At 33.2% G+C, this 14,906-nt stretch overlaps 1 protein-coding gene across 1 annotated transcript in view; it reads left to right on the plus strand.

Annotated features, from left to right (window-relative positions):
* The window catches only part of CNTNAP4 (contactin associated protein family member 4), a 203,137-nt gene that overhangs the window by 40,114 nt on the left and 148,117 nt on the right, over positions 1–14,906 (plus strand). Inside the window, exon 2 of the mRNA XM_059836635.1 lies at positions 6,257–6,367. Within this exon, the coding sequence (XP_059692618.1) occupies positions 6,257–6,367 (111 nt within the window). The remainder of the gene's footprint in view (positions 1–6,256; positions 6,368–14,906) is intronic.

Consider the following 14,906-nt stretch of genomic DNA (forward strand, 5'->3'; position numbering starts at 1 on the left):
ACATGCCTCATGTGAATATAAAAGGAATAATTGACTGCTAATTGTCAGAATTCTGTGCTGAAATTGTGTTAGCTGCTGTCTGGAAAAGATGATCAGAAGACTGGAAGACTTTTTTTCAAGTTCAAGAAAATCATCAGCCCTGCCATGTGGGTTATCTCCTTGATAAAGTCTTTACATTTCCAGAGAGGCTGTTTCAAAATCCTAAAACCTTCTTTTTTTATCTGGGACAATCAGCTCCCTCTCCCTGCCTTCTCTCTCCACAGCCTCCGAGAAATAAGTGAAATCTATTAATGAAAACTTGTGTTTAAGTAAAAAATAAAGAAAACCAGCCTGAGCTGCTCACAAGTAAAATTTCATCTTGAAAGGTTAACATCTTTCAAATAAGCAAATAGCAGAAATCTTAGTGAAGTAAGGCATTATGAACTCATTTGGCTACTACATGCAGTTGAAAGGTAGTTATGTGGAAATGCCTAATGTGTTCCATAAACTGAACTGGAGAATGGAAAACCCTGGTGGCTATCAAAAGGCATGAATGAAACGTTGCAACTTTCCTAGTGAGTTGATTTTAAGCTTCTAGCTACAAATAGCCAGCAGTAGACCTAAGATAAAGAAGTTCTGAGGCTCTCTGATCAAGGATAATTTATCCCTGTCCAGGAGGCAAATGCAAGCATAAGCATATAGCAGCAGCAGCAGTCATGGCAGGCTGGGTTCATCTTAAGTGACTTTGCACACTGTGTAGCTAGAAGGCCTGAAACTGTGGAGGTCTAATGGTCTGTAAATCTGTCGACTTCTCCTCATTTCTCTTATTGATGAAGATTTCACTAAGACTGGGACCAACACAATGGTCAACACCTCTCAGGAAAACAGGGAGAGGGGAAATCTCTTTTTAGCTATGCCATAGGAATCTCATTAAATTCAATGAATGTTTTGGAACTAATTACAAGCCTGCACACTGACCAAAGTCTAAATTACCACAATTAACATACCTAAAAATTCTATTAGGTAAAATGACATAGGTGCTCACTCCTGGGGAAAATAAAGTCTCTTTTGTTGAAAAGAGTAGACAGACTATAGAATATTTGGTCTTCACAGTGATGGGAAAAGAACTTTGAAGTGCACATGACAGAACCAAAGATTTAATAAATCCCTGTTGGAGGGTAGGTCTTGTGGTGCCTTTTTTTTAGGTTTTAGCAAGCACTAGTCTTGTTGCTACAGTATGATATGTGCTTTATTGTTATGAAACTCATTCCTATTCACGAGGTTTTTTATCATAGGCATTAATTTATTAAAAATTGATAGCAAAGTTAATTCTTCTTAGGACTTACCTACATGGTAAAGATGAACACTATTACACTTCTGAGAGACTCCCAGAGCTGTTGCCTCTTCTATTCTCTTCCACTGTGACTGCTTTTCTAGTTGTTTTTAGCTGTTCTACTTGTCTGATGATTAGGTATTTAGTTTTCCCTACTGAAGAACTTGATAGGTTTCTAGGGAAGTCAAATGTCATTTTTTTTTTTTTCCTTCTATGCTACTTCTGTCCTGCCTTATGAGAAGTTTAATAGTTAATTAAGAGTTGGTTGTTCTTGTCGGTTGAGGGAGTTTTGGAGTAAACTGAATTTTAAGGAAAAAATAGGTGCATGCAACAATATAATAGCTGAAAATAATTTCATTAAAAAGGAAAATAAGTGAAATTGCAATATGTTAATTTGTGTATGCACTTTGGTTGGGATGTTTTAGTTCAAGCTAAGATATGTCATGAGTAAAGTCAATGTGACAATGTAATGCATGTACTTTTTAGATAGTTATGAACAAAATATAATTTTTCACATCAACTTGTAGTAGCTAGGCATGTTGACATTTGCTTATTTAGAGTAAATTTGCACTCAAATTGAAAAGCAGTAAAATCTGTTAGTCATTATTGTGGAGCAGGCTGATAATTCAGACAAAGAAATTGTTCTATTCAAAGTAAAATCAGTGCCATATCTTTTTGAAGTTTTCACAGAAAAGAGGAGGTTTATGCCTGTAAATAAAATCAGGTCCTTTCCACTACATGGAAATTAAAATATACACCTATCCATTCTGAATAAATAAATCTCAGATTTTCCCAGTATTCAGCTATTTTTATTAAAATTTTTATTTCAGCAAGCAGCTGCTTTGGTGGAAGAAACAAAATTTATTTGTTCAACCATAATGTTATAAACATAGTCATGATAACTGTAAATATTGGTATTGTAACTGTTATTATTATAGGATGATATCCTATTTGAACTCCTTTGTTGTAGTTCATGTGGCATGATCTATGTAATTTATAGTACCTGTGTATTAAAAATTTCTTGGCTTACTCTGTTTATGCATAATAGTTTTTGTTTGGAGCTGGAAGAGAAATGATAGGCTTACTTTATACATGCATCACTTAAGAGTTTTATTCCTTTAAAATGCCTCAGTTGCTTTATAAATTTGATAAACTCACACTGGAATTATGATATGTGGAAAGGCATGCCTTATATAACTTGAATAACTTTTCTTGAATAACAGATAATATGTATTTTGTTTATATATTTTTTCTTTCACTAAACATTATTTGTCACCAGATTTTTGTGCATATTAAAGAAACCTAGGACTTCTTTATGCTTTTGGTATTCTTATGTATTGTTTAAAAATATATATATTTATCACAAAAAATGTAATTAATGCTATATGATGGACAACTTTTAACTAAAATTCCTTGGTTTAAATCTCATGTTAGAATGGTCGACTTAAGTATTCCTTTAGCCTAGAAGAAGCTCAGTGAAATGTCACTAGTAAGCCCTACATTGCCTTCAGCGGCAAGATGTGTTCTGTTGAACAGTGGAAGGCTGTCCAAGAGAAAGGAAAAGTCACTGTTGGCATGTGAGAAAGCACTGAATTCAAACAGTGTTTCCATCGTGTGGAATATCTTCCAATGTAAATGAAAGCATACAGAATTGGCACCCTGTAAAGACTATTCTTTCATTTGTTTTTATTTACATTGAGAAGCAAGTTCATACTGACCATCTGGTTCTTGACAATTTCTACAAAGTGCATTGATTTCACTCTGGAATTCATACTAAATTTTGAGTTAAATTGCACTGTGGAAGTTACCACAAGAATATGTTTTAGGCTACATGTGCTAAGCCATGAAGCAGAAGTTCATATGAAGTCATTTTCCTGAAATAAAGCATAGTGGCTGTTGTAAAATAAATGTATAATTATTCAGTGTATATCTATTTGTGACAAATTGCTCATTTCTCATATTGTTCAAAAGGCAAAAAGCCATATCATGGACGGTTAGATTTTGGATAATACCTCTTTCTAATATTCAAAATTTTATGTGCCTTTCTATTATAAATCAAGTTTGACATAAACTGTTATATGATAAATGCTAAGTGCTCATAGAATTCTTCTGGGAATATCTCAAAGCAATATGTGTGTTTCACAAATACACATGTATTAGACCATCTGGGTAGAATAATTCAGTACCATTGATTCCTTTCCAACGTGTACATTAAAAAGAAAAAAGGTGAAAAATGTATTTGGCAGAAGCTAACATTACAAAGGCAGATGTATCATCCATCCAGCGGAAATGTAGCTTTTTTTTTGGTTTATTTTGAATTGAAATTTGTGAAGAGTTATACCCAGGGGTGATTTAAAAGTAGTGTGCCTGCTGTTGTTTATCTACTGGTGCTTCTGTGTATTAATGGCATGCTCTCATTCCTGATGATTCATTTCATAACACATGCCACCTCTCACCAGAAGATCAATATTTAAAATATGAGGCATTTGAGAGAGATGAGACATTCTGCTGCAAGTAGCTCTGCTATTTTGAGCACAGGGAGGACATGGACCTGTGGAGCAGGTCCAGATGAGGGCTGAAAAAGTGTTCAGAGGAATGGAGCAGAAGCTCTCCTAGGAAAGGCTGAGAGAGCTGGGATTGTTCATTCTGGAGAAGAGAAGCTGCCACAGAGACCTTGTTTTGGCCCTTTCAGTACTTAATAAGAAAGTCTGTAGCAATAGAACAAGGGAAAATGGTTTTGAAACAAAAGAGGGTAGATTTAGATGGGTTACAACAAAGAATTTTTTTATGATGGGGGTAGTAAAACACCGGGGCTGTTTACCCAGACAGGCTGTAGATGCTTCACCCTCAGAAACACTGTAGATGAGGTTGGATGGGGTTCTGGGCAGTCTGGTCTAGTGCAGGTGTCCTAGCTTATGGCAGGGGGTTGGACTAAATGACCTTTAAAGGTCCTTTCCAACTCAAGCTGTTCTGTCATTCTGTGGGTCCGTGATTGTATCATCATGCAGATAGATTTGAGTAAAAATGCCTTTTGTTTTTTTCCTCTTAATATTCATCTTGGTAACTAGACTTACAGTGTAGTCTTTGGTGGTAGAAAAGGGATGAGTGACACTTGAAGTGTTCCCTTGAATCAGCAGTGTAAGTAGCTCTCTGTGTGAAGAACAGCATCATCATATTCTTCTCTTTCTAATGCAATTTATGACTAATAAATTCTTTCTATTTTCTGTGCTGTAAAGAAATCTTTCACTAATGAGATCCTTTTCTAAGTCTTGCCAGTGCAATGCTCTTACTCATAAGACCTTCCTTTTTTTTTTCTTTTTTGTGCTTACCAGTTGGACAATTTGTCACAAGTAGTACAGCTTCTTTCACCATTATAAATCTAATCTGTGGATAATGAAGTGAAAAAATGAGTTTGTAGTTAGACACTGAAGACTGGTATAAATTTTTTCATTTCATTTTTTATTGTGCCAATCTTGAACAGGAAGTAAATTTGTGAAACAAAGAATAATTTTATTTCTTTTTTTCATGAGAGAAGTACTCTGATCTTGGTAGAATATGGCATATCTGACTTTATCAAGAGCAATTATTAAAACCTATTGTTTGTTGGGAATGGATATTATTTACAGAATTGAGGAGAGAACTTCTAACTCTTAACAGTCAAGGGCTCTACTAGGCCTTTCCTTTAGAAAGAGTTTTCCTCAAATAACTAAATTAAAAAACATCAAAACCAAAATTTTTGAATGTGATCAACAATCCCCTTCGGACATTCATATTAAAGTCTGCGGTTAATTAGAAATATCTATAATTACTTAGCAGAAACACTTAATTATTAATTAAAGTAAGGAAAAGATTTTGTATTCATTAATATTTATGGGTTTTGACTGTGAATCCTGGTAGACAGGAGTGGAAGAAGAAGAATTCACCTATGACTTGTCAGTTGTTAGTTGCATCTGAAGAATGTGATTGTCCTGAAAAGAAACACTTCATAAAGACTAAAATTTGACATAATTTCCTCTTTCTCTAAAGAACTGATGCCAGTCCCAGTATAGTTAGGGAAGGACTTGCTGCACTTGAGTTTTTTGAACTTAATTTTCTTTCAGCTGAACTAGATCAGATATTGATTCCCAATTGATACATTTAAAATTTAAATGGAGAATGAATACATATCCTGTATACTAATTCAGCTGGAGAGGCATTTAAAGCTAGAGTATTGATTAGCGTTTGCTTGTTTCTGCACAATTGATTGTGAACTGCAGTTAAGTCTTCTTCTTCTGAAATGCTCAGGTTTTATTCTGTATGATGTTAGGATTTGCATACTAATATTTGTGAGGTAATGATTATTTTGCTGTGTCTGTATCAAATGCATATACCATTTGCGAAGCAAAAATTGTCCTTTTGGTCATGTTTACTGTGCTTAAAAGGAATGAGATTACTTTTTTATTTAATTTCATTCAGTTTGCTTGGCTTTATTTTTTTTTTTTTTTTTTTTTTTTTTTTTTTTTTTTTTAGAAACAACTGTATTAAAAGTGATTGCACATTATAAGTGATTGCAAAGACCTGTGCTGGCATCAGGTCAAAAGTAAATAAAAAACACGTGGTGAGGTTGAAGGTTGGTGATGCAACAGGAAATTGAAAGTGTCACTTGCTGTTCACGTAAATCATAATGAGTGACAGTGAACCATTCCTCAGTATGATCTCAGAAGTTAAGTCAGAAGTTGGTAAAACCTGCTGGTTAAAGGACATGAGAAATTATTGTCTAGTTGTCTCATGAAATATTGCGTAAAAAACCCCAAAACCTGTGCCTCAGTACTGATAGTTCTACACATAATACAGCAAGAGGCAATATTTAGAGATGTGCTGCTCTCAGATGCAGAGTTGATTCTGTTACAATTCCAGTAAGTGGTTCTGTTGGATTAACGTGAATGTGATATTTTTCATTGGCAGATAATTGTGATGATCAGCTGGTGTCTGCTTTGCCTCAGTCATCATTCAGTAGCTCATCAGAGCTGTCTAGCAGTCACAGCCCTGGATTTGCAAGGCTTAATCGAAGAGAGGGTGAGTGAATTTTATTGGTCAGTTGTTAATTCTGTGTTGAAATGCAAACAGTTTAGATATTCAAGAGCATATGTTACTCTTTCAAATAATTTTTGTCTGATGTTTGTATACCAACCATGAATGACAATGTAGTCTCAGCTCAAGGAAGTAATGAATCTCAAATTCTCACCCTATGGTAAGCTGCCTGACAACATGAGCCCTCAGTGGCTGGAGCTGCTCTGTGGGCTTGTTGAAGAGGCCGTATCTATGGGTACTGACTTCTTTTTAATTATTATCGATGAGGAATCTGAAGAATAAACTATTTCAAAGGCACTAGCCTAGGAAACTTCACTGAAATACTGTGTTTAAGGTCAAAATCTAATTCTTAATAATTCAGCCACAATATTAGTGATGGCTACTTAGAGAATTCAAATACAATTTCCCTCATATAGTCCATTGTTATATTTTGCATTAATTAATTAAGAGGTATATAAAATAAATCCTATTAATATTTTGTTTTGCCAAAATAATTTCTGTCATGGAACCTCCATGATTTACTGGAATATTTGCTACATCTGATAGACAGAAACACTATAGTAAAAAAGGAATATCCCAATCTTTTTTATTAACCTAGCATGCCGTATCAGCATGAGCTTCTGTTTTGAATGAAGTTGTGATATCAGTGGAAATTATATATCCTGGAAGGAGTTCCCTTAGTTTGAAGTAGTATATGCTCTTAGAATTTTAAATAACTCCTGTATTATCACCAAAGATAGCATTTTCATATTGGTCTTCCCTAAAAATGTATATTTGAAGGCTTTTTCCATTTGGCTCTCTTCATGTGCTATGAAGTTGTTTGTGCCATGTTAAAGTGCATTTTTTAGATTTATAATTTCCTTCACTTTGCCCTGTACTGTATGCACACATTAGAAATGCTTATAACCTTACATCTGGTCTCATTTGAACTCATGTAGATACAAAACAGCAGGTAGCTTAATTAGAAGATTGTGAATGTCTGCCTTCTCATTCTGTGTACCTCAGGTTCATGGAACTGAACAGAGTTTGAATGTCTTATTCATTTGTCATTGTTTAATAATATGACCAGATTGTTTGGCTAGATACCTTTTGGTTCATTCAGACATAACTTTATGTAATGGTGTAGATGAGGTGAGATGAAAATTTCTTCAGTCTTCAGTAAATTAATCTTAATTAAATTAGTTTAAACTTGTATTTTATTTTTTATTTTTCAATGAGAGTAGAGACTCTCATAGCTACTTGCTATGGAGCCAGGAATACATATTCTACATTGAATTTGTCTTTAACTCTTTTTTGTGAATTTCCCATGCAAAACCTGATTATAAGTGTATATAAGTGAAAGTTTTATTTGGATGCAACAAAGCTAGTCGTTATATATTTGTGTTATAAACAAAAATATTTATGACACAAGAAGTGATTGCTAAACCATAGAGACTGGAAAAAACCCCCTGTTATTAGAAAATATGACGTGTGCTATCTGTGATTTTATGGAAGCAATGAACACATCATTAGAGTTTTAAAAGAAATTGTGTGATAACTGAAAGTAGGTTTGCATTTAATACAGGTCATTCTCTACTTTGAATAAAAACATCTCTTTTTTCAGCCAAAGTTAGTGGCTGGGAGTGATTGTGACCTCCTAATATTCATTTAGGACAAGCAGATTGCGGTTTTAATGCAATAATATGCTTGGATCTTAAAATGCCGAAGTTAGGGGAAATTGATTGTATTTTAGACAGAAAAAAGTTGAGTATTTTTACACATTACATGGGATTAATTAATTAATTTTTACACATTACATGGGATTTTTACAGATTATATGGGAGTCAAAATGTTGTCCTTCATCAATAAAGAAATAAACTAAATATGCATATACACCTACACTGTTTCAGTTGGCAAGGGAAAGTTAAAAATAGCAGATTTATCAGAAACATGGGAAGTTGCACTGAAATGGTTCTTTAACCCTGTAGACTTGGTTTACTAAATGTGGAAAATCAATAGGAAAAGTTAAAGGGATTGAGGAAAGAAAAATTAAGCCTAAAAAATAAAAGTACAATTTGTACTTTATGTGAAGACATAGTAAAAATGATAAAAGCAGAGAATGATTAGTAAAACAACTAACTGGGAATATGTTTTAGCTTTCTCTCTGTAAAGCAAAAAGATAAAATTTCCAATCCATTAGCAGTTAGGGAAAGTGATAACATCCAGGAATAACTCATTAAATGTTCTTCAGAGTTTTAATTATTACTAGTTCGTTGATTCCCTGAAGTTTTCAGATACTCGATACTCAAGCACAGCTAATGAATACTTCTGCTAACTGCTAAAGTAGTTACTCTGACATCAGCTTTGCTTGCAATAATGGAAAATTGGATAGAAAAATTAAGTAGAAAGAACTAAGTAAAAAAACCCCAACCACTAATAGCAGTGGAATATTTTTAATGGAAAAATAAAAATTTTAAACCCAATTTAATTATGTGAAGCTAGAAGACCTATAAAATGCAGGGAATTAGTAGAAGTGGAGTTTGACTTTTGGCCTAATTTTGTATGAATTTTTAATTTTAAATAATAGCACCATATCTGTGCAGTCCAAGTTAAATGCATTAAGATCTAGCTGGTGGACCTCATAATGCATTTATCATTACTGTATAAAGGTGTTTTCAGAGAAGTTCAAAATAAACTCTAAGGCCAGCTTTGTTCAATACTTTTGTTGACTATATGGAACTAAGCGCAAGTAATTTATGATGGAATGCATAATGAAATGAAGATTGGTGAAATAGTGAATAATCATGGCAAAGCAATTATGAAGAAATACGTAATCGATATACCTAAATATACAATATAAATATACCTAAATATATAATCTAAATAAACACTTTAACAGGGTGAGTTATAAAGTATTTAGAGGAAGGAGCAGAGGTCATACTTATTAAAGAAGAACTGTATTCTACAAAGCTGTGGGTGAGATTAATCTGGGAATTGAATAAATTAGCAGTCCCCCGTAGCTTCTTCCCTGGCAAAAAGAAAAAAACCAAACCAAAGGAAACAAAAACCAAAAGCAAACAGACAAACCTGTTCACAACCAAGCAGAAAAAAAAATACATTCTTATTTTCTATATAGCTTTATACTTTACCACTGAGCTGTGTACTAAAATTGTGGATGCTGAAAGTCTGGTTGAAATTCTAGGCTGTTTTCCTATGCCAGTGGGAATAGGTGACAGAAAAAATGTTCAGGGGAGGTGCTCTCTTTTTACGAATCTATTCACAAGAGAGTAAGTGAAACAAAAAGGAAAAAAGAACAAAGGTAAAGTGCACCTCTTTATTGGGTGAACTGAAGATCCCAAAATAAGGGAAAAAGCAGCCAGCATTTAGAACATGTCTGCCCGGGATAGTGATAGGAATTTAAATGCCAATATCTAACCAGGACCATCAAGGATGTGTTTCTGTCCACTCATTGCCAGTAATTTACATGATGAGTACTCAGCCGAAGTCTTGCGCTACAGAGGGCTTGCTCTGTTTGCAAATTCTTGGTGTATTGTCTCCCAACCATGGTCTGTGAAAGAGCCCTTTACCACATGGAGAGAAGGTTGTGTCATTGTTGAGCTCAGCATTTTCAGGGTTTGTCTGCAGTGCGCTGTCAGGCTGGTTGTACACACTCTCTAATTCACCATTCCAATGCCCTTGGAAAGATACGTTAATTGCACTATGAATCACCATACCATGAGCCTTTATACCCAAGAACACAGACCTTCTTTTGCATTAATGGACTTCTAAAACCTTGCAGGAAGAAAATTCAGAAGACAGTTGTTCTACAAGAGTGAACCTACCATTGGAATAGCCTTAATATTTGGACAGCTAAATAAGCTGGATAAGGATTTGGCTGTGATTATCTTGCCCCATTTTCACACACAATTAATTGATCAAAATGTGACAGAGGAAAATTGAATATAGAAGTTGTTAAGTAGCCAAAAATACTGGCTTACAGCTTTCTCTTTCCCTGAAGTAGGAAGAAACCCATGTATTTTAATTATGCTGTCAGCTTACCCTGCCAGTTTTTCAAAAGCAGCCTGAAATTTGAATGCCTTAACAGCAGGTCTATTTTTTTTCCCCGGCTGGTGCATATATGGAACTTCTTTGTCTTTTTCATTACCTTTACCTTACCATTACACTGAATATCCTACGCTTTATTGCATTCTTTTTGTTACAAGGAATATTTAAAGGATCATTTATTCAATATGGAATTGTAGGCTCCATACTTATTTTTCTTTTTGTAAAACAGTATACTTTAATCATTTTTTGAAAACTCACAGTAAGTAGGTCAAAATGGAAAAATGAATTCTAGCAATCAGTATTTAAAGAAAACATCAAGTCAACAGTTAAATGTCAAGAGTTAAAAAAAGAAAAACATTTCCTACACAATAAGAAAGTCAATTTTCATCAATTTTTAGAAGAAGAAGTTTAATCTTCATAATGTAATGCTAACAATTAAAATAAAATGGCAGAAAAATTAAAAATAAAACTTAATTGCAGTTAGGATTGTATGTCACCAAAAGATAATTAGGAAAAGCTTACCCCTTCCATTTCAGCAGTATGCAAAAAAAATTTATTAAAGCTGATATTTTACTTTAATACAACAAGCAAGAAAGGGAAACTAGAACAAAAAAAGGATCAAGTCTGATGTTAATCATTATGTTTTTATAAGCAAACAGCCAATCTAAGTTGAAGCATCTAACATCATGACACATTTTTATGACTTACCTGTTAATGTATGCATATACGTTAGGAAAAAGGCAAAAATAACAATCTCAGTCTTTTGCTTTTAAACAAAAAACAGTAAGAACTTCTACAGGGATTTCTTCATAAAGGCCATAATGATGTTCTGTTGTCCAGGACCATGCAGTTTCTGAGAAAGAAATCAATCTGGTTTTCTTTTGTTGTTTTTTTTTTCTGTAGATATTACAATAATTATATCTTTCAGTAAGAACATTACCATGGACCTCTCTGCATATTAATTACAAAATTGTTTTTCATACCATGTTACAGCTTCACTTTTTCTGCAGAAGATGTTTTTAATAAGGGTATTATACACCTTAAAAAATTGTATGGGCACATAGGAAAGTTGCATATGGCCTTGCACATGCATATGTTGCATTTACAAAATTTAAAAAAATTCTCAGGAGTATATCAGCCTCATAAAGGTAGAATTTGAAGCAATATTATTGCATTAATGTCAAAATTTGAATTAATGCTGCTTTTGTTTTGCTATATCTTCTGTTCATATGTGTATATGGTGTAATTCTAATATTGCAAAAGGAAGTGGGGATGAGAAACAAAGTGACAAAAAAAGGAAGAAAGATAGAAAGAAGGAACTAAATTGCACTTAAGCAGGGTGAGTAAATAGGATCAAAAATTCACTAGTATTTTAAATATTTGCAGCCCATTGTGCTTTCATGAACATTTATGAGGAGTTGGAATATTTGTAGTTATTTTAAGAAACCTAACTCCAGACTTATCATCAAAATTCATTTAAGCATAACAAAGCATAAAAGAGGTTTCAGCCAGCTATTTCATGTGTTCCATCATTAGAATCACAAAATCCATGGTGAAATGCATAGAAGAAGTAAAAAATATTAATAAGGGTACCTCATTCTTGAAATTGTTTGGAACTCTTTTTCTACATGAAATATAGCTATGGGAATAGAAAAATTTTTGAGAACTCACAGTAAGTAGATCAAAATGGATAAATGAATTCTAGCAATCAGTAGTTAAAGAAAACATCCACTCAACAGTTAAGCATCAACTCAGCAGTTAAAGGAAAAAAATAGTTTTTTAAAAACTTGTGTTGAACTACAGTATTCAAATACTCTTACAAGCAACCTTAAACAGGCTTGAGAACAAGATCAAATAAAAATTGACTTAAAAAATAAAGTTTGCTACAGCCCACGTCTACTGTCCTTTTTGTTAAAGTTAATAGAATAAAAAATAGAAACCTGGATATAGCATTTTTTTCTGGATTTAGATAGTTCTAAATAATATACTTCTAAATTCTAAGATAAAGGCTGAATTTTATCCAAAATTTGAATCATTATGATGTCCTTTGGAGAGTCAAAATAGAATTTGACTCCCAGGATTGCTTTGCAGTAGCAAAGAATTTAAGATCATGCATCCTTTAATTTTTTGAGGGATGGAAAAATAGATCGTAAGTGATGATGCATCTGATTTTATTCTTTTTTTCTTTTGTATGTTTGGGCCAAAGGTAGAGGAGCTTAAATATTTTTTTCTAAGAAACATAAAAAGCAACAATTGCTTAATAGGATAAAACCAGATTTTGGAAAATTTTCCTGAATTAAAAAAAGTACAAAATTTTCTATGTCCTGTTCAGTTGTAGTGCAAAATAAGGCTGAGTGTCATAAATGCCAATTTCTAGAGAATCACAACATTTTCAGTTTTAAAGGAGAATGCTATAAAAATAGAAAACATTCTTCCTGCCACACCTCTACAAAGAGTTCTGAGACTTTACTTCTACACGGGATCTATCTTTTGACATCTCATTTTTAATAGATCTCCTTAGCTTCTTAAAGAATCAGCTTTCTTGCATTAGGAGACATGTTTTTTTCCCCTTTCATCATCCTGGTCACACTGCAATGTTAGTGCCATTCTCAATTGGCTCAATGGAGAACTCAGAATTCCTAGACTAATCTCAAAGCTTTTCAAAATGGTGTTATTCTAATGAATATACTTTGTCACTATTTCCCTCTGTGTCATATGGGCATATAAATATGCCTATACAATTCATAAAAATATTTCTGTAATCTTTATGGATTCATGTTAAATTTATATATTACGTTATAATCTACATCTTTAGATACCTCAAAGAGACAGAAAATAATGAACTAAGCTACTTTAGATAAGAAATAAGAGCTGAAAGTACATCAGGCACTCTTGGAAGAGGTCTGTAGAAAGTATCAGACTCATCATATTTAGCTGACTAATATATAAGGAAGAATTTTCTGGTGAAAAATGACTTTGACTAGTCTCAGCTTTTTGATTTCTGTTCATCAATAGGATTTTATTTTCAAAGGTAGATGTAATAATAAAAAATAAGTGAAATAGACAGATCTATTAGATAATGGCACTAGGTTAGCACAATGTATTTTTGTATACGCAGTACCTTTTTCATTCACATATTTTAACTTTCTGCCCCAAACTGCTCCTGCTCTGGACTTTGCAGTTGCTAAGTGAAATTAGCAATAAATTTCTATTACTTAGCTGTTTTGAATAAATTTCACTGCTCTTGGGGCCAGATGAAAACAGCAGTCTCTGTCTAGCAGTCTTATATCCCAAAACAGGAATAATTTAGGTTCCAGAAGAATAATTTTCAATTACCACCTCTTGCATGTAAAGAGTTAGACAGAGAAATTAGTGCTAGGTCATAAAAATAGGTGTAAAATAAACAAAAAATCTACTTGTTGCTCTGTTTTCTTCAGATTTTCAGTAAACAATGAACTCTGTATCCAACGTTCTTCAAAAAATTTGCCTGTTGCAGTATCTCAACTGCTAACCAGAGAGTTTGTTGGAAATTATTTTCATGTAGATAATTGAATGAGCATATAACAAAGGTTTGAGCCCTACAGAGAAGAATAAAACAACACACTAGGATCCTGTTCCATGTTGGAATTAATTCTAGTCATTGCTCCTGGTACAAATATCACATAAAACTACAATGGTTTAGCTTTGGATGTATTAACTTGCAGGACAACTTTGTGTACTTTATGATTTCCTTCATTCTCAAGGGAGTTTTTTCCAAAACTCCTCCCAATGGCTTAAAGTAGTAGAAAAGGGTAAAATAACTACATCAGCAGGATGTTTATGCAAAAATAGAAGTGCTAATGTAATTTTAGGCTGCATTTGTTGGGGTTTTTTTGATTTCCTGGTGTGATGATCAATAGCATAGTAGTGTGGGCAGAACTGATTTGGATGATTTCAGTAGAAATTTTTATAAATATTTTTAAGTCCTTTACGGAGGGATCTTTTTTTGGAGACCTTTTTTGCCTGCCTCTTCATTTGCTTTTATTATTTATCAAAATTAAGAATTCTGTCAAGGTTTAGATTATATAATAACAGCACAATTTCAGAATCAATAGATTATAATTTATCATAAAATAATATTTATATCATTTGCAGGATTTAAGATATTTCTATTAGTAATTTTCTACTGTTAAATAATTTATGAAGATATGGATCCTCCAAAAAGCTTTCATGTATGGGTTTTAAAATTTCCATGAACATGGCATACCAGCTCCTTTGTATGATTTTGTAGGTTTCTTCAGTTTTAAAATATCAGGGACCTAAATTACAGTGTCATGAGTATTCTAGAATTTAAATAGTTTCTTTAATGTTCTTTCTGTTGTTGTGGTCTCTTCCTGGTGTCATCTTGGTAATTGTAGATTATAGCTTATAAACCACATTAAATAAAACTAAAAGGTCATCAGTAAATTAAGCTGCTCAGTCTTCAGTATCTTAGGTTACA

This window comes from Haemorhous mexicanus, chromosome Z, assembly GCF_027477595.1.
Source record: "Haemorhous mexicanus isolate bHaeMex1 chromosome Z, bHaeMex1.pri, whole genome shotgun sequence".
NCBI classification, from domain to species: Eukaryota; Metazoa; Chordata; class Aves; order Passeriformes; family Fringillidae; genus Haemorhous; species Haemorhous mexicanus.